The sequence below is a fragment of the Buteo buteo genome, chromosome Z, assembly GCF_964188355.1.
Source record: "Buteo buteo chromosome Z, bButBut1.hap1.1, whole genome shotgun sequence".
Taxonomy (NCBI): domain Eukaryota; kingdom Metazoa; phylum Chordata; class Aves; order Accipitriformes; family Accipitridae; genus Buteo; species Buteo buteo.
The window spans coordinates 19877951-19901012 of NC_134204.1; the positions used below are offsets into that span (position 1 = coordinate 19877951).

At 37.8% G+C, this 23062-nt stretch overlaps 1 protein-coding gene across 1 annotated transcript in view; it reads left to right on the forward strand.

Annotated features, from left to right (window-relative positions):
* MTREX (Mtr4 exosome RNA helicase) overlaps window positions 1-23062 on the forward strand; it is a 50499-nt gene that overhangs the window by 27083 nt on the left and 354 nt on the right. Inside the window, exons 16-26 of the mRNA XM_075020696.1 lie at window positions 5373-5523; window positions 7333-7505; window positions 7806-7874; window positions 12037-12165; window positions 13323-13433; window positions 13784-13972; window positions 15082-15245; window positions 16634-16739; window positions 17991-18047; window positions 18453-18615; window positions 22712-22816. Of these exons, the coding sequence (XP_074876797.1) occupies window positions 5373-5523; window positions 7333-7505; window positions 7806-7874; window positions 12037-12165; window positions 13323-13433; window positions 13784-13972; window positions 15082-15245; window positions 16634-16739; window positions 17991-18047; window positions 18453-18615; window positions 22712-22816 (1417 nt within the window). The remainder of the gene's footprint in view (window positions 1-5372; window positions 5524-7332; window positions 7506-7805; window positions 7875-12036; window positions 12166-13322; window positions 13434-13783; window positions 13973-15081; window positions 15246-16633; window positions 16740-17990; window positions 18048-18452; window positions 18616-22711; window positions 22817-23062) is intronic.

Here is a 23062-nt window from a genome sequence, read left to right on the forward strand (position 1 = left end):
TATCTGGCAGGTGTCTTTAGGTAACCACTAATTGCCTTTTCAGTGATCATGCCAATCTTTATAATTTGCCAGAAAAGCCTGATTGTCTACTTGTGTTTTCTGTGTACTTAGCATAGAAGAACAACTGTATTTTGGTATAAGGTTTCCTAATGCAGCTGTAAAATCCATATGTTGCTACTGGGTAAATGACGCAAGGGCATCCAGGTGATTGCTGCCTATTAGATGCGAGTCTGATAGCCTGGAGTAGTCAGTAGAGACCAAGGCACCCTGCAGAATTCACTGCCTGTGCTGAGGGTGTAATAAGTAAAGCTAATATAGTTGTATTTAATTTGGAGAAGTAACAGTTCCAGTTTTCAGAAAAAATAAGCTTCTCAGAATTTTTGATTTTGAATGTAGTATTACCTAGAGAACAACACTGAGAAAACAATTTCTGAAACTTGGAGAAAGATGTATTTATGAGATGAAGGAACAGCAACAATTCATAATTCTTTTTCCCAAAATAGGATTCGTATTTTAAGTGCTTTGTCTTAACAGAATAATCTTATTTTCAAATTGTAAAATGCTGATTATATGTTTAAAATAAAAATTGCCACATCAGCAACTGGCTCAAATGTTGCCTTTGAGATAAGTCCCCTTTATATAATCCTTGAAATAGCTGGGTTTTTTAGTTTGTTTTTAAATCACTCCTTCTTCACAGTTGAACTGTGCTGATTTTAAAAAAGCCTTTAAAGTGAGTCTGCAGGAATTGTTTAATCTTTCTTGGCATGTTCTGTGCATATATTATAGTTGTATAAAGTTCATTGTTTTCTTTTCTCACTTTATGATAACATATAAGTGAGGGTGTAACATGATTTTATTCTTTCAAATAGTTGAAAATCTTGTAAGCACACAGCTAATTATGCCTTAAAGCTATGTAACATTGTCAGGAATGGAAAGAAGGGTTCATAGTATGATCGGTGCAGTCACAGCAGCATTTTGTCAGATCTGCACTGGTCTGTAGATATGCCGGTGGCTGCAGCCAGCTGGTGGGTGTATTCCAGCTGCGGTAGTTGATGCCTGGCTACGGCAGTGGACGTTGCTGTAGGAAAGAATCTAACCCACCATTAGCTGACACTGGCATAACTGCTCTGCTGTTCTTTAGTAAATGCCATTCTTTAAATGGCATTGTCTGTTGTAGAGAAGCAAGCTTTTTAGGGGGTGGTAATTTCTCTTTCCTGGAATAACTGATATATTTAGAAAAATAGGCAAGAGCTTGGAAACATAATTCTTTTATCAGGTCTAAAGTAAAAGCTGAGTTATACATTGGTTAGTATCAGCAACAGAAGTTCTTTCATCTTTGTTTGGTGTATCAGACCAGAAACATCTGTAGAAACTTGAGTTTTCCTCCGCACACCGCAGCTCAGCTGTTGATGTCATACTTATTGATGCATCTCTGATAGTAGAAACCCATTTGTGGTAATTTCAGAACTCATGGTGTTATTTTAAATACTCATTTCACGATCTAATTTAAGAGGTATTTCTGCTCTGTGGTGCATCACTTGAGGTGAAAACCTACGTGTGTATTTACGATCTGCTCACAAATGTAAGCTAGGATGACTGAATGAGCCTCTGGCTATGAAAAGCAAAACATTAGGCTATGTGATTTATCTTAAACTTGTTTTACATGTGTTCATGTTGGTATTTTCTTAGTATCGACATATGCTGAAGGCTTCTCTGTAACAGCTGGGATTTTTTCTGAGATGAAATAATCATGCAGTGAGTATGATTTTGGCTTTTGTAAGGTAATCCCATAAGGCTCTATATCTCTGGGATCTGTATCTATGGGATTACAGTATTCTTAAATATCCCTGTGGTGGGTTAACCCTGGCTGGACGCCAGGTGCCCACCAAAGCCGTTCTGTCACTCCCCCTCCTCAGCTAGACAGGGGAGAGAAAATATAACAAAGGGCTCATGGTCAAGGTAAGGACAGGGAGAGATCATTCAACCCATTACCATCATGGGAAAAACAGACTCAACTTGGGGAAAATTAACTTTATTTGTTGCCATTTAACCAGAGTAGGGTAATGAGAAATAAAACCAAATCTCAAAACACCTGCCCTCCACCCCTCCTTTCTTCCCAGGCACAGCTTCACTCCCAGATTCTCTACCTAACCCCCCCTCAGCAGTGCAGGGTGACGGGGGCTGGGTGTTACGATCAGTTCATCACATGTTGTCTCTGCCGCTTCATCCTGCTCAGGGGCAGGACTCATCACACTCTTCCCCTGCTTCAGTGTGGGGTCCGTCCCACATGAGACAGTCCTCTGCAAACTTCTCCAGCACGAGCCCTTTCCGTGGGCTGCAGTTCTTCACGAACTGCTCCAGCATGGGTCCCTTCCACAGGCTGCAGTCCTTCAGGCACAGACTGCTCCAGCGTGGGTCCCCCGCAGGGTCACAAGTCCTGCCAGAAAACCTGCTCCAGCGTGGGCTCCTCTCTTCATGGGGCCACAGGTCCTGCCAGGACCCTGCTCCAGCGCAGGCTTCCCACGGGGTCACAGCCTCCTTTGGGCATCCACCTGCTCCGGCGTGGGGTCCTCTCTGAGCTGCAGGTGGATATCTGCTCCACCATGGACCTCCATGGACTGCAGGGGGACAGCCTGCCTCACCATGGTCTTCCCCAGGGGCTGCAGGCGAATCTCTGCTCCAGTGCCTGGAGCATCTCCTCCCCCTCCTTCTTCACTGACCTGGGGGTCTGCAGGGTTGTTTCTCTCACATGTTCTCACTCCTCTCTCTGGCTGCTGTTTCTGTGTCCGCTGCACCTTTTTTTCCCTTCTTAGATCTGTTATCCCAGAGGCACTACCACTGTTGCTAATGGGTTTTGGCTTGGCCTTGGCCGGCAGCGGGTCGCAGGTCCGTCTTGGAGCTGGCTCATATTGGCCCTATCGGACATGGGGGAAGCTTCTAGCAACTTCTCATAGAAGCCACCCCTGTAGCCCCCCTGCTACCAAAACCTTGCCACACAAACCCAATACAATCCTACATGTGAAGGAGTCTCAAATTCAAACTGTCTCTTATTAAATCTGACATTAGTGCATCAATGGATGTGTATCAGAATTCCTGACTGTACATTTAAAATCGAAAGAAAAATGTGTATATTGTGGCAATGTCATTTAAAATCCATTAAACTTAGCTTGATCTAAGAGAGCACTTGATGGGAATTTCAGCATTTGCATATTTAAACTAGTCATCAGTTGTTTCTTTAATGGCCTATGCTTTTTTTGTTATGTATGATGAGGGAGTATCTCTGCTGCATACCTTACGTTATAGCAAAAGGCAAAAAATGAGTTGCAAGAGGATACAGTATAATTGGTTTTAGGTAAAGCAAATCTTGAGCTTAAAAGAAGGTGTAGAGGAGCGTGTTTTCCAGTGTCAACCCTCTCCGAGCTACTAAAACGACTGATAGAATATGTTGAACTTTCAGCAGTCATATAGTTGCATGAAAAATGTCTTGAAACATCCTCATTTTCTTGTTATCTGTTTTAGTTGTTAGTCATAAATGACTTTACTCATAGGCTTTGTTGCAATGACAACACTTGTTAAGTAAACCACTTTTATTTCAGGTATAGGTCACTTTAATGAACAGTAAATACTAAACCGTTGCAAACTGTTGCACTTCATCTTCTAACAATATACTTTCAGATTAAATTTCACTTGCCATTTTATTGCTTGTCATGCAACTCTGTGGGTTGCTGGTGGTTTTAGTGATGTAGTAGTATTTTAGCAGACCTTGCTATTTTTCTGTCTACGTCTTTTCTAGATTTCTTAAGTCCAGACCTCTTTGAGTCTCCATTTGGAAATCTTGTTTTGAAAAAATACCAAATTACATTGGTTTTCTGTTTAGTAATTCACAAGAGTTTATTTTTTTGAAATCCCTTAAAGACTTGATAACATGAGTTTGGTGGGGGTAGGGATTGTGTTGTCATAAGCTTTTCACAAAGCAGGGAGGTATGATAATCCATATACTTGTTAACATCTTCAAAGAGCTCTGAAAGATTTGTGAGATCTAACTTGGGTTAGATTATTTATGCTGCTGTTCTGCTGTATTCTCTCCAGCTGTCTGTTGCTTCTAGTTTCCACTCCTTTCGTTTTACAGAAATTGTAATTTTCTGCTTCATAACTCCTGGATTTTCCTTGGATCCTTTCTGAAGAACTGTCAGGCACTTGTTCCTTTGATACCAATGCTACTTGAAATGAGAGGTTATGCACCACAGTTGGGCAATTTCATACTTCAGAAGTTTTGGGCCTCTGTCGTCTGATTGCAGTGACTTCTTATTTGGTTTATTAGGATGGCCTTCTATGCTGACACTTAAGTTAAAGACAGTTTCTCAAGTTTGTCCTTTGCTCTGAGAGGCTGTAGTGTTGAGGTCTTCTACATCTTTCTTGGACACTGTTTAACTGTTCTGTGTGTTCTTTGAATAGCTGGTTGTTTTAATGTATATCAGTTAAATGTTTGCTCTTCTTATGAAAAGGAAGTCATCTTTGTGGGTAAAATGTCCAGTACATTTTTTTGACAGAGGACAGTAGTAGATGTTCCTAGAAAATAAGAATGGGGAAAGAAGGTAGTGATGTGGTATTTCCTCACAATAGTTTCCCAGCATCCTTTCTTCTTAGGTTATTCAAAATACTTGTAAATACCACCTTGTAAAAAAAAAAAAACCAAACTTCACAGAATCCTAGAATGGTTGAGGTTGTAAGGGAGCTCTGGAGGTCATCTTGTCCAAGCCCCCTGCTCAAGCAGGGTCATCTAGAGCAGGCTGCCCAGGACCATGTCCAGATGGCTTTTATATATCTCCACAAGTGGAAAGCCCACGACCTCTCTCGGGCAGCCTGCAAAGTAAATTAATTTTATAATGAGACATTACTTAAGTTAAAGAAGTTGTAGACTATCTATTTTTGAACAGACTCCGAAGACACCAGAGTGATCAGTAATTCTTGAGAGAAAAAGGTGTGCAAATAAGTTTTTCCAGAGTGTTAAAATAGTGGATTGCTTTAAATAGTTAAATAAGTATTATTTTCAGGTTAAAATAATGGAATCCAAATAATGGACTATAAGAAACATCTAAGTTTTTCATCTAAACTTTTAATTTCATCCAGATCTAATTTATAATATTGTAGTATAACTATAGATATGATGAGACATACAAATACTGTTATATATTCAGCATAATAAAATTGCTTAGGATTTGATGAGACACGTAATCTAAATTCAAGGCAAGTTGTACTACCCATCAAAGCAGGTCTTCATAGAAAACACTGTGTCATGATTTATTTGATACATTCTTATACACTGCAATTGATATTTTTTTAACTGGACAGTGTTCTTGGATCTTTTTCAGGGTTCAGCTGATCCTTTAAACAGTGCATTCCACCTGACATACAACATGGTATTGAACTTGCTTCGAGTAGAGGAAATTAACCCTGAATACATGTTAGAAAAATCCTTCTATCAGTTCCAGCATTACAGAACTATTCCAGAAATAGTAGAAAGTAAGTATTTCTATATGCTGTACTCACAAGAGTCATTGTAGAAGATGCTCCACTGTGAGGTTGGGTAGTTACACTTAGTTACGCTTATAAGAGTTTATACCTGTGCACTTCTTGTCTTTCCTGCCAACAGTTGCCACTGCACCATTTGTTGTTATGTTACAGTTTCAGGGAGAGTAATTTCTCTTGTTCTTAGGACCTATATAGATACACACTGTCAATCTATGAAGAGAGCTTTCCTCTCTACGTCAGACAAGAATGGTTGTCACATTGCTAAACTGTAGGACAGGAAGAAGGAAAAAGGATTTAAAAATTCTTGCAGCTTTTTAGAGGTGCAGAGAAGAAAAGTCTTACTCTGTTTTGGTATGCAGAACTTAGCTAAAAGAAACATAATTTTAGTATCTCATTACAGTCTCTAAAAAGAACTAAGGCACACTGCATTCAGAGTGGTATAGGAAAAAATGTTTAATTAAAAAACAAAGCAAAATTCAGAGAGGACTGAGACATTATTTGCACTCTACTGAGTAACTAAATTTTGAGCCATGATCTTTAAATAGTGTGTTTTTGTGAGCCAAAGTCAGTTTCCAAAGATCTCAGCCAGTGTTTGAGAGTGAGGCCTCTTTCAAACCTTAATCCAGAAGAATCTTAAGAACACAAGAGGTAACTACTTCCTTTGCCACTGATGAATGAACAGTTCATCTGTTCATTTGTTAATTGAATATTAAAAGAGAGAGTGTGAGTGTGTGTGTCTATGTAGCTCTGATAGACATGCAGAGGGCGGGTTTCGATTCCCTTTGCAGAGTTTCTGTTAGTTTGCAGGTGCAGTATTTAAGGTATTAGTAGTCAAATACAGTATGCATTTCCTGAGAACCTCCCTATTCCAATTGGCATGCCTAGATCTTCCTTCTGGCATTCCAGTATTGCTATTTAAATAGAAAAATGGAGCTGGAGAACCTTTTTCATGTTTCTGGGACATTTTTTGTTTAGGCACTATACTGGGCGTTAGAATTTTGTAGTTGCTGTAGCTGCAGTTAAAAACACAAAGGAGAGAAATGGTTGTAGCTTTTTTCTTTAAAAAGTTGGCAGCTAAAAATAGGGAACACTTCCCTGAGCTGTCTCTGAAGTCCCAGTGAATTGGGGTTTCTGAGTCACCCGTATGCTTTCAAATAGCATGCAAGAGGGTGAGTTGGTAGAGAGGAAAAAGAGATCTTTATAATGTGTAAATTTATGTTTACTAGTGATATTACCAGTGTGAGAGAATGAAGCATGTTGCTTCTAATAAAAATCGATTTGCCTAAAGAAGGTGTAAAAATGTTGGAGGAAGAAAATACTGGTTTCCAACTGATGAAATCAGCGTAAAACAGGTTAGGAAGAACATATTTTAACAACTTACCTCTTGTTGGAACACATCCTGTTAGAAGATGTCTTTGAGCAATCTTACTTTCATAGGAATAGGTAGGAGAGTGCTGGTAGGCAGTGAATACCCTCCTACAAATCATTGCAAGTTTTTGTCCGAGTTCTGTGCAACCCTAAATCAGTGATGCCTGGACAATTGGGGGTCTAGCCTTCTTTGTTTTCTCAGGCTTGTTTATTTAAAAAAATAATTTTTAGTATTAATATTTAATTTCATGTAAATAAAATCTAATTGACACATTTATAGATTTGTAGCTTTCCAGAGAATGGATTATTGTAAATGGAAAATGAATGCAAAAAATGGTGACAAAATACTAGTTATGTAGATCTGAAAGTGAAACACTGATTTCTGAATCTGTGAAGTTATTCATTGCCATGAGAGTTTACTTTTTATTATAGGAGTGAGTAATTTGGAAGGACAGTACAACAAAATAGCAATTCCCAATGAAGAAAATGTGGTCATATACTACAAAATCCGACAGCAGCTTGCAAAACTGGGTAAAGAGATTGAAGAATATGTTCACAAACCAAAGTATTGCTTGCCATTTCTACAGCCAGGAAGACTGGTAAAGGTAATTTGATTTTTCTTTTGTTTTGTTTTTTTTTTTCAAATCTCTACCTGTCAGTGAAATTTGCAGGTTTCATTTGTGTCTGCCATTTTACCATCTTGAAAAATTACATGCATCACACTGAGCAACGGTTTTGACCTTCGTTATGTTTGTTAAACGTTCAACAATGAATTAAAACAAATATAGTTTTCATGATGAATAATAGTCCATGAGTGCTGTTGGAAATATCAGAAATACAAAAAGATAGGCTTGCTAGGATGTGATTGTACACGGGTTATGTTAACATTCTTGTAATATTTTCAGGTGAAGAACGAAGGTGATGACTTTGGATGGGGAGTGGTTGTTAATTTCTCTAAGAAATCAAATGTTAAGGTAAAATATACATTTTCTCCATTAGAAAAATATATATCTTACTGCTTTTTCTGCAAATGAGATAAAACTCATTTTCTTCATAGTTTTCAAAGGCAAAAAAAAATTTCCTTTCCCCTCAAATTTAAAAGAAGTTCTGCCCTTCCTGAAGTGAAAGTATAAGAAAAAAAACTATGGAAGGTGGGACAAACCCCAAGTCCTGTGTTCATTTTTTAACTTCTGGTATATTTGTGGAGGAATGCTTGCTTGTATCTGAGATAAGTAGTTCAAAAGTGCACTTGGCACTACAAGTGTTTCAAGCTATTTAGTTTGTTTCTGAGGCATCCCCAACAGTGCTACACTGAGCTGTTTGTGGGAAAGATACTATGTCATCTACCCTCAGAAAATCTATAGGACCTATAAGTGAGGGTCAAGAGATAGGGAAACTGATGTTTGGCTCTACACAGAAGATTGTCTTAAACTGGAGAATTGTGTTTTGAGTCCTAAGCTAGTGCATAAGACATGGGATTGCTTGTCCTCTTGTGGTAGAGTTTAGTGTTGGGAAATTAAAATATAAAGAGAGCAAAACAATACAAATGGATTCGGGGAAATGTGGAAGAAAATACAGAGGATGGTGATGCAATAGAAGCCAGATTTGTTTTTCCTTCCAAATACTCCATTTTTATAGTTGGTCTCCACGTAACTCCATAGCTGATGTTTTGGTCTCCCTTTCAGAAATGTTTTGACAGGCTACTCTGCTGGCTAAATTAAAACCTAAGTTTAAAGTGTATTTTTCTGTGGTAGCATTTTTGCTGTAATTTTGGCAGGAGACCATTGGCATTAATTACTAGGTCTAAATGAGAAGTTGTCTTGTCAAGTTCTGGTGGCGCCTGTACATTGTGGCACCTTTTGGTACCTCTCTAATATAGATTCATTAAAGAGGAAATGAGAAAAATGTGTGCATGCAGTACTTATTAAAAGAAATTTTGTTTTGGTTTTCCATCTTCCTTTTGGAAGTCACATTTCTTTCTTTTTCAAGTTGGAAAACTGGACTGTTATTGCTATTGCTTAACTTTTGCTTCTAGACTGCTTTTTTTGTAGAGCCACATGAGTGGTAAAACAGATTGCCCCCTCGCACCAGCCTTCTATGTAAAATTGCCAACTTCTGTGTCACTGGAGGCATTTCTTCTATCCGTGTCATATTTTGTCCACATATATATTTGCCTTCCCTATCTGGCCTGTCTCATGGTTGTATAAAGCCTTTAGGTTTGAACATTAGCTTTGAAATTACAGTGTGTTCTGCAGGAGATGGCTCTGGCTCCAGCAGCACTTTTTTCATTAAGTCACTCTAGCAGCTGGGTTGAATTTTTCCTTCTGAGTTCTGTGGAAAGAATGACAATAGGTGCTGAAAATTATGGAACAGACTTAAAGCTATGTAACTTTTAAAATCAGTATGGAAAGACTAGTTTCTATGAGCAGAAGCAAAACAAACAGCTTAAAGAAGCTGTTATTTACCCATCCTAATGTGTCTATTCAATGCATTTTTGTCCTGGGATACAGATGGATTTCCTCATTACTGTTTAATGTAGCACTATACTTAGTATTGAAAATACATCACTACTATGCCATGTCTTTAAACGTTCATCCGCTTGTAAGCTGTGACAGTTCTTTGGATTTACTTTCAGAAATGGTGTTGAATTCAGTCTATATTGCTAGTTTTTCTTTAGTTGTAAATTTTTTCTTCATATCATAGTTGCTAATGAAGTCCTTTTTGTAGTGAGGAATATATGTAATTAAGATTGACATTTAGGGTTACAGTATGTCTGTATTTTACTGAGTAATTTTCTTTGTTGCAATGTGAAAGCAAAAGCATGAGTCATTGTCAGTTATGTTAATTGTTAATTATATTTAGATGTTTTTCCAGCATTACTTCATGATGCAGTATTCTACTAAATTGTGAATGCAAATAGCACTTTATCCTGAATTACAGTAGACAGAAGAATTTGTTTGAAGCAGTGGTGCTTCCTACATATGGTACAGTATAGTAGGCAGCAAAGTAGCTATTTGATTTGGAATTCATAAAAAAAAACCCCAATATTTTTGAGTAAGAAACTTTATTTCCACTAGATTGTGCCAGCACTATGCTAGTTTTATTGTTGTACTGTTTGTAGTCCATATTGTCATCTGATCCCTGATTCTAGACATAAATTTTTGTCTGTTAATAGATATTAAAATTTGGAATGTGGCAATATGGTCTTCCATATTTAGATGATAATTAAATATATGTACTTCTCTGTTTGTGTTTCTTTATAGTGTTTACTACATAAACATCGTTTTTAGTGCTGTGTCATGGTCATTGAATTTTCCATGAGTCTGATGTTATTAATCTGGGAATCTGAATTTGTTATCTGTACCATATTTCTTGATTTGCAGATATGATAAGCTGTCTTATCTTGTTTCATTTTCAGGCATATGAAGTGATAGATGTTTCAGGGCAAATCTAAAATCCTCGGAATACACCTAATCATGCAATATTCTGCCAAAGAGGGCAGAATTTTATCCTTGAAGCATGTGAATTGATGCAGCATGAATCAAAAGATCATTCAAACTTGACATGACAGAGATGTCTGTGACTAACAAATTTTTACAGGGTGTTCTAGTCTCCTTTTACTCTTGCATCTAAAAAACATGGCTGTTCCTGTTCAAGGGTTTAGTCCCTGAAATGTTGTAGGAAACCACTGAAGGAATCAGTACACATTCAAAAAGGAGTTCTAGATTAAGTCATGTTGGGTTAGCATTGTCTAAAAGCCATCGGTACATGTAAACTTATAGAGAGTAGTACTAACCGCAAATGTTCATGACATTTATACTCCTGCTTTATTAATAGGTTTACAATGCAGTTACTGATAGAAATATTTTTTTCCTCATAATTTTCTAGACATCTCTGATTCTAGTATTTTCTGTAACATATATGTGCAGCTATGAGTTTAGTCTCTTCATTCAAGTCAGCATTATGCTTTCCATGGCTTTGGCTGGATACTGATTTGGTATACATGGATATTATTTTAATATTCTAATTCAGATAACAGCAGTGGTATGGGTCTTGTACATTGCTGTGAGTGCGTTCTGCAAATCTAGGATAGAATTCAGAGGACCAGTTTCTTCCCCAGCAAGTAATTGCATTTCTTGAAGAAATTATGTATCTTGTAGAACAGGATAACCCTGTTTTTTCTGTTTAGTTTACTATGGCAGTTTCTCATAGTCCTTCTGAGAATATCTTAGAAATGCTAGCTGGCTCCACCCTGCTTTGCATGCAATGAAAGAAAATAGTATGTTGTAGATTTGTAATGAAAAATACTGCCTAGTAGAACTGAACTGAGTTAACATGGGATTTTGAAAGACTGTTCTCTCTTTCTCTCCCTCTTGTATTTGGAAGCAGAGAAGCTTGTGCATAGTATTTTAAAAGATGATGTCTTCCTTCAGTGTTAGGCCTATAACTTAGTTCTATTCAAAGTCATAAAAATATTTGCTTATATTAGGAGTGTATTTGAGCAACCTTAGTGCATATTGATCCAGTCAAATAACTAACGTCAGGTGTTTTTTAAAGCAGTGTATAATAAAGGTTATGACTTTGTGAACAATAGTCTTTAACCACCATACCTGCATGTTTGTGTTCTTTAAATGAATGTCAGATGTTAAAGTGTGCAGTTTGGGGTGTATAAAGATGTGGCCTGCAAGATGCAGCTTCCTGGTTGCTGCAGATACAAGCTGGTAACACTTTATTGTGGAGAAAAACATGAACTTGAAAATGTGCAAATGAAAGGCATCCCCCAAATTTTGTTGCTTTTTAAAAAAAAGGCAAAGTTTGGTACCACTAGCATGATGCAAGTATTTTGCATTACGGTTACAAAAGATACTGGCTTACTTTGAAAGAGTTACATCTAGAAGAAAAGGCAGAAGCACCTAAAGCTGCTAGTAGACTTTAGGCTACACTGGCAAGGGAGGATGGGGAAGGGGTAATGAATTTAAGTGTGTTTTTTCTATGTGAGGGATCTTTCAATCAATACCGATACAGTAGTTTTTAGAATATACTGCATGACTGAGCCGATAAAATGCTTTTTCCTTCCTTTCTTGCTGGTATTTTAAAATAACTGTTATGGACCTGTTTTTTCTGTGCCCTCAACAGCCAAATTCTGGTGAATTGGACCCATTATATGTAGTTGAAGTGCTACTGCACTGCAGCAAAGAGAGTTTGAAAAATTCTGCTACTGAGGCTGCAAAGCCAGCCAGACCTGATGAGAAAGGCGAGATGCAGGTTTGTTACACATGTTTATTCTCAATAGTTTCTTATAAATGTTCTTAAAGATTCTATTTCCAAAGCATTTGCAATCTGTGGTAAAAGAGGGATTGATGCATTAAGGAAGAGAAAGGAGCTGTACACCTAACTCTGCTTTCTTAAAAAGTTGCTGATTTCACTGAAGAGGAAACTTTGAAGTGTGAACAAAATTTGTTACCATATAAGAAGTGCTTTGAAACTTAGTTACTGTTGTGTTCCATATTGCAAATCAGTAGGTGAAAGACAACAGCAGTAATATAAACGAAGTTATAAAAATGACCTACATACGTGATAAAATCTGCAGATAAACAAGTGTCTATAAGCTGTTTCTTTCTTGGATAATTGTGCAGGATTTTGTGGGTGATGTGCATTTGTTCTTCCAGATTTGAGAATTTAGTTAGAATTTTTATAATCCATGAGTAGTAAATTTTAGCAGTGCTGTTTGGCAGATACTTTTCTTAGCAGTATCTTCTGTCTCTGGGAACAGGTTTCTTTTTTTATTTCTTTATCTTTTTCAGACCCCTTCAGCTTTGCAAGGCTATCTTATTCCAAAATTAAATTTAAATTTTTAGTGAAAGCATTTGCATTATTTAAAATTTTCAATTTGAAACCCTATATCAAGACAAACAATTAAAATTTCCAGACGAGAGTCAGTTGTTTAATTTGTCTGCATGTTTTTTTCACGAAGTCCATTTAAAGCTTGAGATACAGGATTGATTCTTCATGGTGTCTTCATGGTTTTGATAGGTATGAATAAGTATTTGCTGGTTTGATGTTCTCTATTATTAGAATTCGTAGTTAAGTATATGACAATAAGTTCTCTGGTTTGGATCATAAGATGTATTCTGGTAGATAAGAGGCAAGGTAATGGAAAAACTGGAAAAAAAAAATTTCCACTTGTAGCCTCTCTCCAGACTTAACTGAATACAGAATTTCCCCATTTGGGCAAACTTCCTTTTCTTCTTTATTAATAATTTAGCTCATTACCCACTTTTTCCTGCTTCCTGATATTCCTTTACTCACTGCTGTGTCCTTGTGGACTCAGTTTTCCTTTTCCTCTGTAAAGTTATGCTATGGAACAGTAATAATAAATATACTTTTTATTGATTTATCAGCTATTGTACTGTCTTTGATAGGTTGTTCCTGTTTTGGTACATCTCCTCTCAGCTATCAGCAGTGTCCGACTTTACATACCGAAAGACCTGAGGCCTATTGACAACAGGCAAAGTGTGTTAAAATCTATACAGGTAAGTTCCACAAGGCTGTGTAAGCTCTCTGCACTGATTAGTGAGATACTCTTGAACCCAAGACAACGTGTTCTAAAGAAATTTCTCTAAAGCTGGTGTCACATCTTCAGCCTTATTCTTAAAAGGGCTTGGAAGCCACAATGAATGTCAATTGTTTCTCCTTGTCAACAGTCATTTTAAATTGTTTTTGAAAGCTGTTGAAACATCACACAACAAACTTAGACTGCTGCCTTCTGTGTCGCTATATTTGTGCCAGCTGATTTGTAGAAGTATAGTTTATTTTACTATTACTAATCTTACACACACCCCCCACCAAAAAAAAAAAAAAATAATTTTTTTTTTCCTTTTAGGAAGTACAGAAACGATTTCCTGATGGAGTACCATTACTAGACCCTATTGATGACATGGGCATCAAAGATCAAGGACTGAAAAAAGTAATCCAAAAAGTAGAGGCATTTGAGCATAGGATGTATTCACATCCTCTTCACAATGATCCCAACTTGGAAACTGTATACAAACTTTGTGAAAAAAAAGCACAGGTAAAAATACAAAACAAAACACTGTATCTATATTTAGCTGAAGAGAGAGACAGTAAAAGTCCCTTTCTTACTTGCTTTTCTTTTTATTTGCAAAGCACAAATAATCCTTTTTAAATTAATAAGCCCAAATAATCCTTTTTAAATACAGTAAAATTATTGAATCTCACTGACAAAGTGGCTGAGTCGGTGGTATGCCCTTGATTGATACAGATGGGAAGTACATCTGAATAGAAAACCCTTCAGAAAAAGTCATCAGGGATTAGAAGTTTACAGAGGTGCCACTAGAGTCTTTTTCACTGAATAGGCGTAGCACAATACAGTGTAGGTAAAGTCTTCACAGATAATTGAAACTGATCATTTTTAATATGCTTGTGCAGACCTGAGTTGAATTGATGGGGCTTATTAGCTGGGGAGTGTAGCACACAAATCATTGTGCTGCTGCTTCCTGAGCTGACTCCCAGCTTGGAAGCGGTACACTGAGTTATTTTGTATAGAGTTGTACCCTGCTAGACTGAAACTGCTTGTACACAAAACTAGCTCTTGTGTTTCTGTGCTGCTCCAGAAAGCAGGTTCTCCAGGAATCGCTTCACAGAAGTGAGGTAGTTCTGGTATGGGCAGCACAACTTGCATGTGGTAAGACCTTATGGATCAAGCAGACTGCTGTGAGGGTGTCTGCACTGTACACCGTGCTGTCAGGATGTTGATAGTGACTGTGATAAACTGCAAGACACTGGAGGAGCTCTAATAGCAGGAATAATGCCTTTGTGTTACATCTGATTGAATATTTGGTTAGCTGAGACTTAACTACAGATCTCAGAAGATGCTCATTTCTTAACCAAAGATTTCCTCTGTGGTTTTTTGGCATGGGCTGGTTGGGTTTTTTCTCCTGCTGTGGGAAAATAGCTTAACTTCCCAAACTTGCCAGAGTTTCCTATGGGTAAATGGAGCTGATTTTTTGTTTTAAACCTTCCTTTTAGTAGAGTCAGTGTCAACTAGTATGTCCATATACCATCATTCTGAGGCCTTTATGTAAATTAAACAATGTCTTTAAAACAGGTGCATCTGTTAAACCAGCAACGTGTAATTTCTCTCCTTCTGACCCCCCCCAGATTGCTATGGATATTAAAGCAGCAAAGCGAGAACTGAAAAAAGCCAGAACTGTCTTACAAATGGATGAACTCAAATGCCGCAAGCGTGTTTTGAGAAGACTGGGGTTTGCCACGTCTTCAGATGTTATTGAGATGAAAGGACGGGTCGCTTGTGAAATCAGCAGGTAATTGGTTTCTGTGCAAAGTGATTATTGTCATGAATACACATGTTACTGTCCTCGCTGAAATTAGTATGTCATGTTTGTATTTTAAAGTTCTGAGACCATTAGAAGAAAGATTCTTCAGAGACTATGTGATCTGTGTCATAAAGGGAATATACTGATGGAAGCAGTAAAGACAGCAACTTAAGGACAAAATACAATAGATTTTAAAACTAAAACGTGGACATGAAAATGCCAAAACAATGGCTATTTTCTCACATAGCTTAGGCAATAGTGTGTGTTTTCATTGAATATTGTACATTACATGAGAGGATGGTCTCAGTTTCTGTGGTTCCACTTCCCAGGACTCTTACTACAGAGTCACTCACAAACAAGGGTGTAACAGTGATTGTCAGTAATTACCAAGTTGCTGACAAGTTTGGAATACAGCTTAATTGCTTCCATAGGGCTGTTAGAACAAACCTATGGAAGTGATGCATTTCACTGTAATACATTTAGCAGGTACATATATATTGAAACATATTGTAAAGATTCCACAGAAACTCATGAATCAGACTTTAATACTTAAGAGTGTAACTCATGTTTTGGTAGAATTGTGTATTTTTAGAAGTTACAGTGACTGCTGTACTCCTTGCCTTACAGATAGTTTGAAAGATGCTATCTATATTTGTTTGATATCTAATAACTTTTTTCCCTGCAAAATTCGATAGCAAATTCAGGGTTTTATCAACATCCTAATTTTCAGGAATTGTTTGCTGATGAGTTATACTTTTCTTTGTAAAAAAATCTACTTTTTTTTCCCCATTCTGTGCATTTGTCTGATAAACTCCAAAAATAAAGGTGTATTCCTATCAACAATTCGATATTTTATCCAGATAGTATGTTTGGATTTTCTATCCACATCATGCACTTCCTTTTATAATTCATGATTAAGTCTTTATTCTACCAGTAAATAGAAGCAAGTTTGTTCCTCTTTTCAGTATCTTGGAAATACCCGATTCAGTCTTTTTTGAGCAGCAGCAGTATCAGTTTTAGTCCTTTTCATAAGTTGTCTAACTTTCTGGTTCTTTTCAATCTCTTGATGTCCTGTCTGATAAAAACTGAATAAAGCAACAGTTAACACTAACTTTTGTGAACTATCAGGAGAGATTCTTTGTAGTTCTGTAAGAGCTTTTAGTTTCTGTAAAATACTTTCTCACGCTTTTACTAATTAGCATCCCCCTTTAAAAGCTTATATATTAGTATTTGGTGTTCCTGTAAGAAAAACTAAGAAGCTGTTGTCTCTTATCTATATCCAGTTACTTCACAAAACAGATTAATAGTAATTCATTTAAAAAGTATATTTCAGTAAGTCTTCTCCCTAAGCTTCCTTCTCTTTCTCTTTATTTTAGTGCTGATGAACTACTCTTGACAGAAATGATGTTCAATGGTCTCTTCAATGACTTATCTGCAGAACAGGCAACTGCACTACTAAGCTGTTTCGTATTTCAAGAGAACGTGAGTTACTTCTTCAATTCATGAATTCTAGACATTCCTGTCTACCAACAGTATTGTTTATAATTTACTTCCAGAAATTGGTCATAACAGTATGAGCCATTGCACATTTATGCTTTCCTAAGGCATCTGACATGAACTCCCATTGAACTTACCAAAAGCGTTACAGCTTCAGTGCTGAAATGTCTTTCCTCATGAGTGACGTGCCAAAGGTTGTGTAAAATTGCAGTCCTTGTAATGAATCTACAACTGTTTCCTTTTCATGCAGTGAAGCAATACTAATAGATTCTCAGCGTATGTGCTTGTGTTTATGTATGTATACACACATATCCTTATAATTTAAAATGTAGAATGATTATTTAAAAAAAGACGCTTAACAATATCTGCTCCTACACTCCAGGGTGAGTGTATCTTTAATTCTGAGACATGCCCATGTTATGTTATTTGGACAGTACCCTTGACCTATTGATGGAAGTGTTAGTACCACATGGAACTGCTGTCAAAAGAGCTGTTAAAAACAGACCATATGTTATTCAAAGCAAAGCATGGGCATTTAATACCAGATGCCATTGTTTTGCCACCTACAAGCTGTATAGTAGTTTAGCATCATCAGGGAAAATACAGTAAAAATAAACTTCTGTATGAAATATTACTGCAGGTAACTAGCAAGATGTGTCACTCAGGTTGATTCTAAATGCGAAAGGCACATTAGCAGCAGATGCTAATGAATTACTTCTGTTAGTAGAAGGGATGCCAAGGTAAGCCACTGTTAGTTAGAATATTGTGGTTCACTCAACAATAGTACCTGGGTCTTAACAGGTAGGACGTAAAAATACTGCTGTATTTGAATAGCCATATTTTCATACATAACCACTGAAGTTTAAGTATTAAAAGCATTTACATTTAGTATTCTTGAAGAAAAGCTTGTAACACTGAAAGTAGTAAATGATCAGCATTTTGGCAGTTCAAAACTATGGAACAGCTAAATAGAGGGAATTTTGGAAGTACTCAGAAAGCAGGTGCTTTTTTTCATACTGTTGGCATACTGTACTGAAACATTTCATTTTCTGATTTAGTTTGAGGAACAAGTACTTGGGGAATTCAGTACGTTTCAGTGTTTGATAACAGGTTTGAGAAGTCATTGGAATAATGTAGGATGTCACTAGCACACATTGAACTTCTATTTTTGCATTTTATTTGGTGTAGAGCAAGTGTATAGGAGTGCATGAGCTTATTTATTGCCTTGTTTTTCAGTCCAGTGAAATGCCAAAATTGACAGAGCAGTTGGCAGGACCACTTCGGCAAATGCAGGTAATCTGTCCATTAGAAATCTGAGCTTGGGGTTAATGTTGAGTAGTGTATGAGACAAATAGAGTAAGTGTACAGTGAAGACTTGATTTTGGATCATCAGTGAATTTGGCTGGCACTGCATGTGGTTTTGCAGTGTGCAATAATGGGTTATCTTGTTTGCAAGAAATCTTTATGCTAATTTAGAACATGCCTTTAAAGACTTTTATAAGCTTGCTTACTACACTCTTAAGTTGTTAGTGCAGGCAGACAATATAAACAGTGGTTTACCTTCTGATTCTGAGTAATTTCACACTAAAAAGGAAACCTCATCCAGTGTGCAGTACCTAATAATACTCAAACCTTTCTATTGGTTAAACACTTTATCCATTTAAGCATACTATAAATTTAAAATATTTTATTTTAAAGGAGTGTGCAAAAAGAATTGCCAAGGTGTCAGCAGAGGCAAAACTGGAAATTGATGAAGAAAATTACTTAAATTCTTTCAGACCCAACCTGATGGATGTTGTGTATACATGGGCAAATGGAGCTAACTTTGCTCACATCTGCAAAATGACTGATGTCTTTGAAGGTATGTTAATGAGTTCTTCTTTAGGAGGTGTGAGATGGTAATTCCATAACATGGAATGGTAATTCCAAATAACCTTATAATAGATCACAAGATTTATTAACTCTGATGTATTCAAGTATCTGCACAGCTGAAACTAAGTGGGGAAAAAAATCATTTACTATGATTTATAGTTACACTGCTGATAATTTAGAATCTATAGAAGACTTTTTAAAATGGACATCTCTACATTTTAAAAACTTTCTATAAAACTCAGAAATCAAGTTTTGCAACAAAAGGTAATGCTTACCGTTGCTAGCTAAAGGGAAAGATACCGTGTTCCTAATGTTAGCCATTAAGAAGTACAGCTCCTGTGCTTGTCCTCATTACAGTTAAGTGTTTTATTTACTTGGTAACTTGAAGGTTCCTCCTGCTGACTGGTGACAGAAGTGGTAGGTGATAACCAAGTCTCTGTTTTGGATGGCTCATCACAGCAGTGCAGTGCAGATATTTGAAAAGCCTAGATGTAACGTGTCACCTGGGTTAATTTGGTTCCTAAAACTGGAGAACTAGAAACTGCACCTTGAGGAAGGATACTTAGTTTTCGTTATTTTAAAAGTAGGATGACTACTATCCACCTAAAGGTCAAACCAGAATGAAAAACCTAATTTCATCTTTTAACAGCTATTTTGAAGGTTTTGAAGAACAGTAGGATGGGTGCACTAGTCTTACCAGTCAGTGTGTAATGACTGATATTTGAAAATCCATTTTGAAGTTAATTGTCACCACTGTCTTGCCTCTCTCAAATGCTGTTTCTTTGTTTGTATGTACACAGTTGCAAATGAGAGCCCTTAAAAGGAATTAATGCACTTTTCTAATCCAATGCATAGACCCAGGAACTTTCTAAAGCAGATTGCTGCGAGCAACAGGAATCCCGAATCCCGGCAGTCTTTGATTCTGCATTCAGCAGATTCCTTCTATTGTAATGAATGTCTGATCCTTACGTCTGCTGTAGAGGCAGAGTAAGGGGAACACAAGGAGTAGCAGTAGCTGGCTTATGTTTTTACGTTGGCACTTGACTGTTCAGAATACACAGGGCAGTAATGTTTTCCATTTACCATATTTGGGCTAAGGCCAGTTGGTCAGCTTTGTCCTAGTCCTAGGACTAGTCCTAGCTAGCTCCCTCAAAATTAGATCTTCTGGACCTATTTTTAGAAGTTTATTATCTCTTGTGGCAGGGGTTGACACATAATTCTTCCCTTAACTTTTAATAGGCTGGTTTTCTGTGCATTGTCCAGAAGGAAGGAAAGCACTTCAGACGTATACTGTCAGTACGCTTACCTTAATTGCAGTGTGGTGTTGCTAAATCCCAGGGGAGTTTGCCCTGGTTAGCCAAGTCGCTGTAGTGATTTCAAAGAAATTAAAAACCAGAATACAAAAAAAAACCCAAACCAAACAACAAAACACAAACCACAGCGTCCTTATTTTGATCTTAAGTACAAATTTTCATTTTAGGTATTAGTGCTTCCTGTCTTAATTTTGATAGAGGTTGTTACCATGAGGTACAGCACGATGGCTTATTAAAGCTCTAAAAGGAGGTATACTTTTGTATTTGCCTTTTGGGCAATGTGGAATTAGCAATAATGAGTTGCTGCTATTACAGGGAGTCCCAGGTTCACTGTTGTGCACCAGTTTTAGTAAGGAGGCAGAAAATTTCCAGCCATTAGGGTGTACATTGGAAGCTACCACTTCTTTTAAACCAGATTTTCATCACCACCCCACCCCCCAGAGTTACTAAAAGTGCTTTCTGAAAGACTGTCCTCTTCATGAAACTTTTCTAGACAGAAATCTTGAGTTGATGGCATGCTTCTACTCTCACAAGCCTAAAGACAGATGCTATTTTATTATTACTATTGATGGTCAAGTGTCTGAAATCCCTTTTGGGTGCAGTTATGAGTAGTGTGAAAGCTCATAGCTGTGGTAAGTAAATGGCGGCCTTTTCAGGTTGCAGCATAAGCCTGAGTCCTCCAAGAGCAAGGTGTTTGCCACAGATTGGAGCAGTGTTGATTGGCTAACGAAAATGAGTTGTCATTAAGCTGAAATGTGTGTGTTGGGAAGAAACAGGAATTAGAGAAGCTTTTTAAAGCTGTAGGGAAGAATGGTAAACTGAGCCAAGTATCCTGTTAATCAACTGCACATCAACTGTTTTGTTTTGTGGAAGTATAGACAAAATTTATTCATTTATTTGAAAAATGCATTTTTTTTCATGCACAAGAAACGAATGTCTGCAACAACCCGAGCTATGGTGCCTGTAAATGAGTACTCCCTGGATCAGTTGTCAGAGTTGATCTTGTAAATGGAGACAAGCAGGATCTTTGAGAGCTGAGCTGGGGCCTGCCACAGCACAGCATGGCCATGCTTGGAGGAGCTGCCTGCGGTTCACTTGCTTTGGCTTTGTGTCCAATAGACTACATATGGGTTTTTTGACCTCAAGTCCTTGCAATAGGTTTTTCAGACACACAAACTATTCTTACTGTAGAAACTGACATGGCCTACTGAATGTTTTTAAGAAGAGAAGTGTTATTTTACTTTTCTTCTCACTTTCCCAACACCTTTGTACAATGTTCTCATATAGACAGTTTTTCTCCACATATTATGCCTTGTCTAGAGGTAGTATTTCATTGAAAGGCCATGTAGTTAGTCCAGCCCCCCTTCAATGAGCAGGGCCATCTTCATCTAGATCAGGTTGCTCAGAGCCCTGTCCAAACTGACCTTGAATGTTTCCAGGGATGGGGCATCTACCACCTCTCTGGGCAACCTGTTCCTGTGTTTCAACACCCTCATCACAAAAAAACCTCTTCCTTACGTCTAATCTGAATCTACCCTCTTTCAGTTTAAAAACATTACCCCTTATCCTATTGCTACAGGCCCTACTAAAAAGTGTGTCCCCATCTTTCTTATAAGCCCCCTTTAAGTATTGAAAGGCTGCAATAAGGTCTCCTTGGAGCCTTCTCTTCTCTGGGCTGAACAACCCTGACTCTTTCAGCCTGTCCTCATAGGTATTTCAGCCCTTGGATCATTTTTGTGGCCCTCCTCTGGACCCACTTGAGCAGGTCCATGTCTTCCTTATGTTGGGGGCCCCAGAACTGGACACTGTACTGCAGGTGGGGTCTCACCAGCGCGGAGTAGAGGGGCAGAATCACCTTCCTCAACCTGCTGGCCACACTTTTGATGCAGCCCAGGACACAGCTGGCTTTCTGGGCTGCAAGTGCACATTGCCGGCTCACGTCCAGCTTTTCATCCACTGATACCCCCAAGTCCTTCTCTGCAGGGCTGCTCTCAATCCACTTACCTCATATATACCCTATGACAGTTATTTTGCATATAATAATTTTGACTGTAGGTGTGAGATGGTGCTGGAGGAAATAATGAAACAGTACAGTTTGCATGCTGCTAGAAGAGCATAAGCATTAGGATAATTTTGTGAAACGACTTGGGCTGACCCGAGAAGTAAGTTAAAGGAGATTAATGTGTAACAAACTACAGTGGGTATTAATAGTTGCCGTGTAGGAGCTATGTCAAGACTGAGCTTTTATGGATTACTGTAAGCGTGCAATTGAGTGGTCTAGTGGTCCACAGACTCTTGACCAGCACTGGAATACTAAGATGGGCTATCAAAAAATAGAAATAAAAAGCCCCCCCCCCCCCGCCAATCGATGTGTGGTAGTTCTTGAAGCAGCAAACTTGTGAATCCCCCAAACCTGTATGTTTTTTGAAGGAAGTCTTAAAGTACTTGAAAGAAATATCCGCTATGAATTACTGAACAGCCCAGAAAGTCCTCTGACTAGGTATTAGTTAGAGGTTGTGAGATAGTAGAACAAGACAAGAACAGGACAAGCATTTGGAGATAGCTTCAAGGAAATGACTGATGGAGAAATGTACTGTTAAACAGAAATGAAGCTTAAGGCCTATGGCTGTTCTTACCATTGGCTTCTAGGTAAATTGAACATGGTTGGAGAAGGAACTATTGCTTTGGTCCAAAGTGGGCTCAAGCAACTGAATTATTCAGTGATATCATGTGGCAGGGGATACAAAGTTTTCCCTCACTCTTTTTATCCAGGGAGCATAATTCGGTGCATGAGAAGGCTGGAAGAATTGCTTCGGCAGATGTGCCAGGCTGCAAAAGCCATTGGAAACACAGAGTTGGAAAATAAGTTTGCAGAAGGTATGTATTCCACTTCCATGGTACAAGAATTAATTCTATAAAGCACATGAAAGGAAACTGGGGGGTGGGTGTGACAGGTAGGGGAATATTTGGTAATACAAGCTTCTGGTATTGACTTCATGGTAAACAGCATCATTGCTCTGTTTCCAGATAACATCTCTGTTACAAAGTTTGACTTAAACAGGTAGTGTTTTAATGCATACGGAGAGTTTAACCCAGTTTGTGAGTGAAAATGGATGTACAATG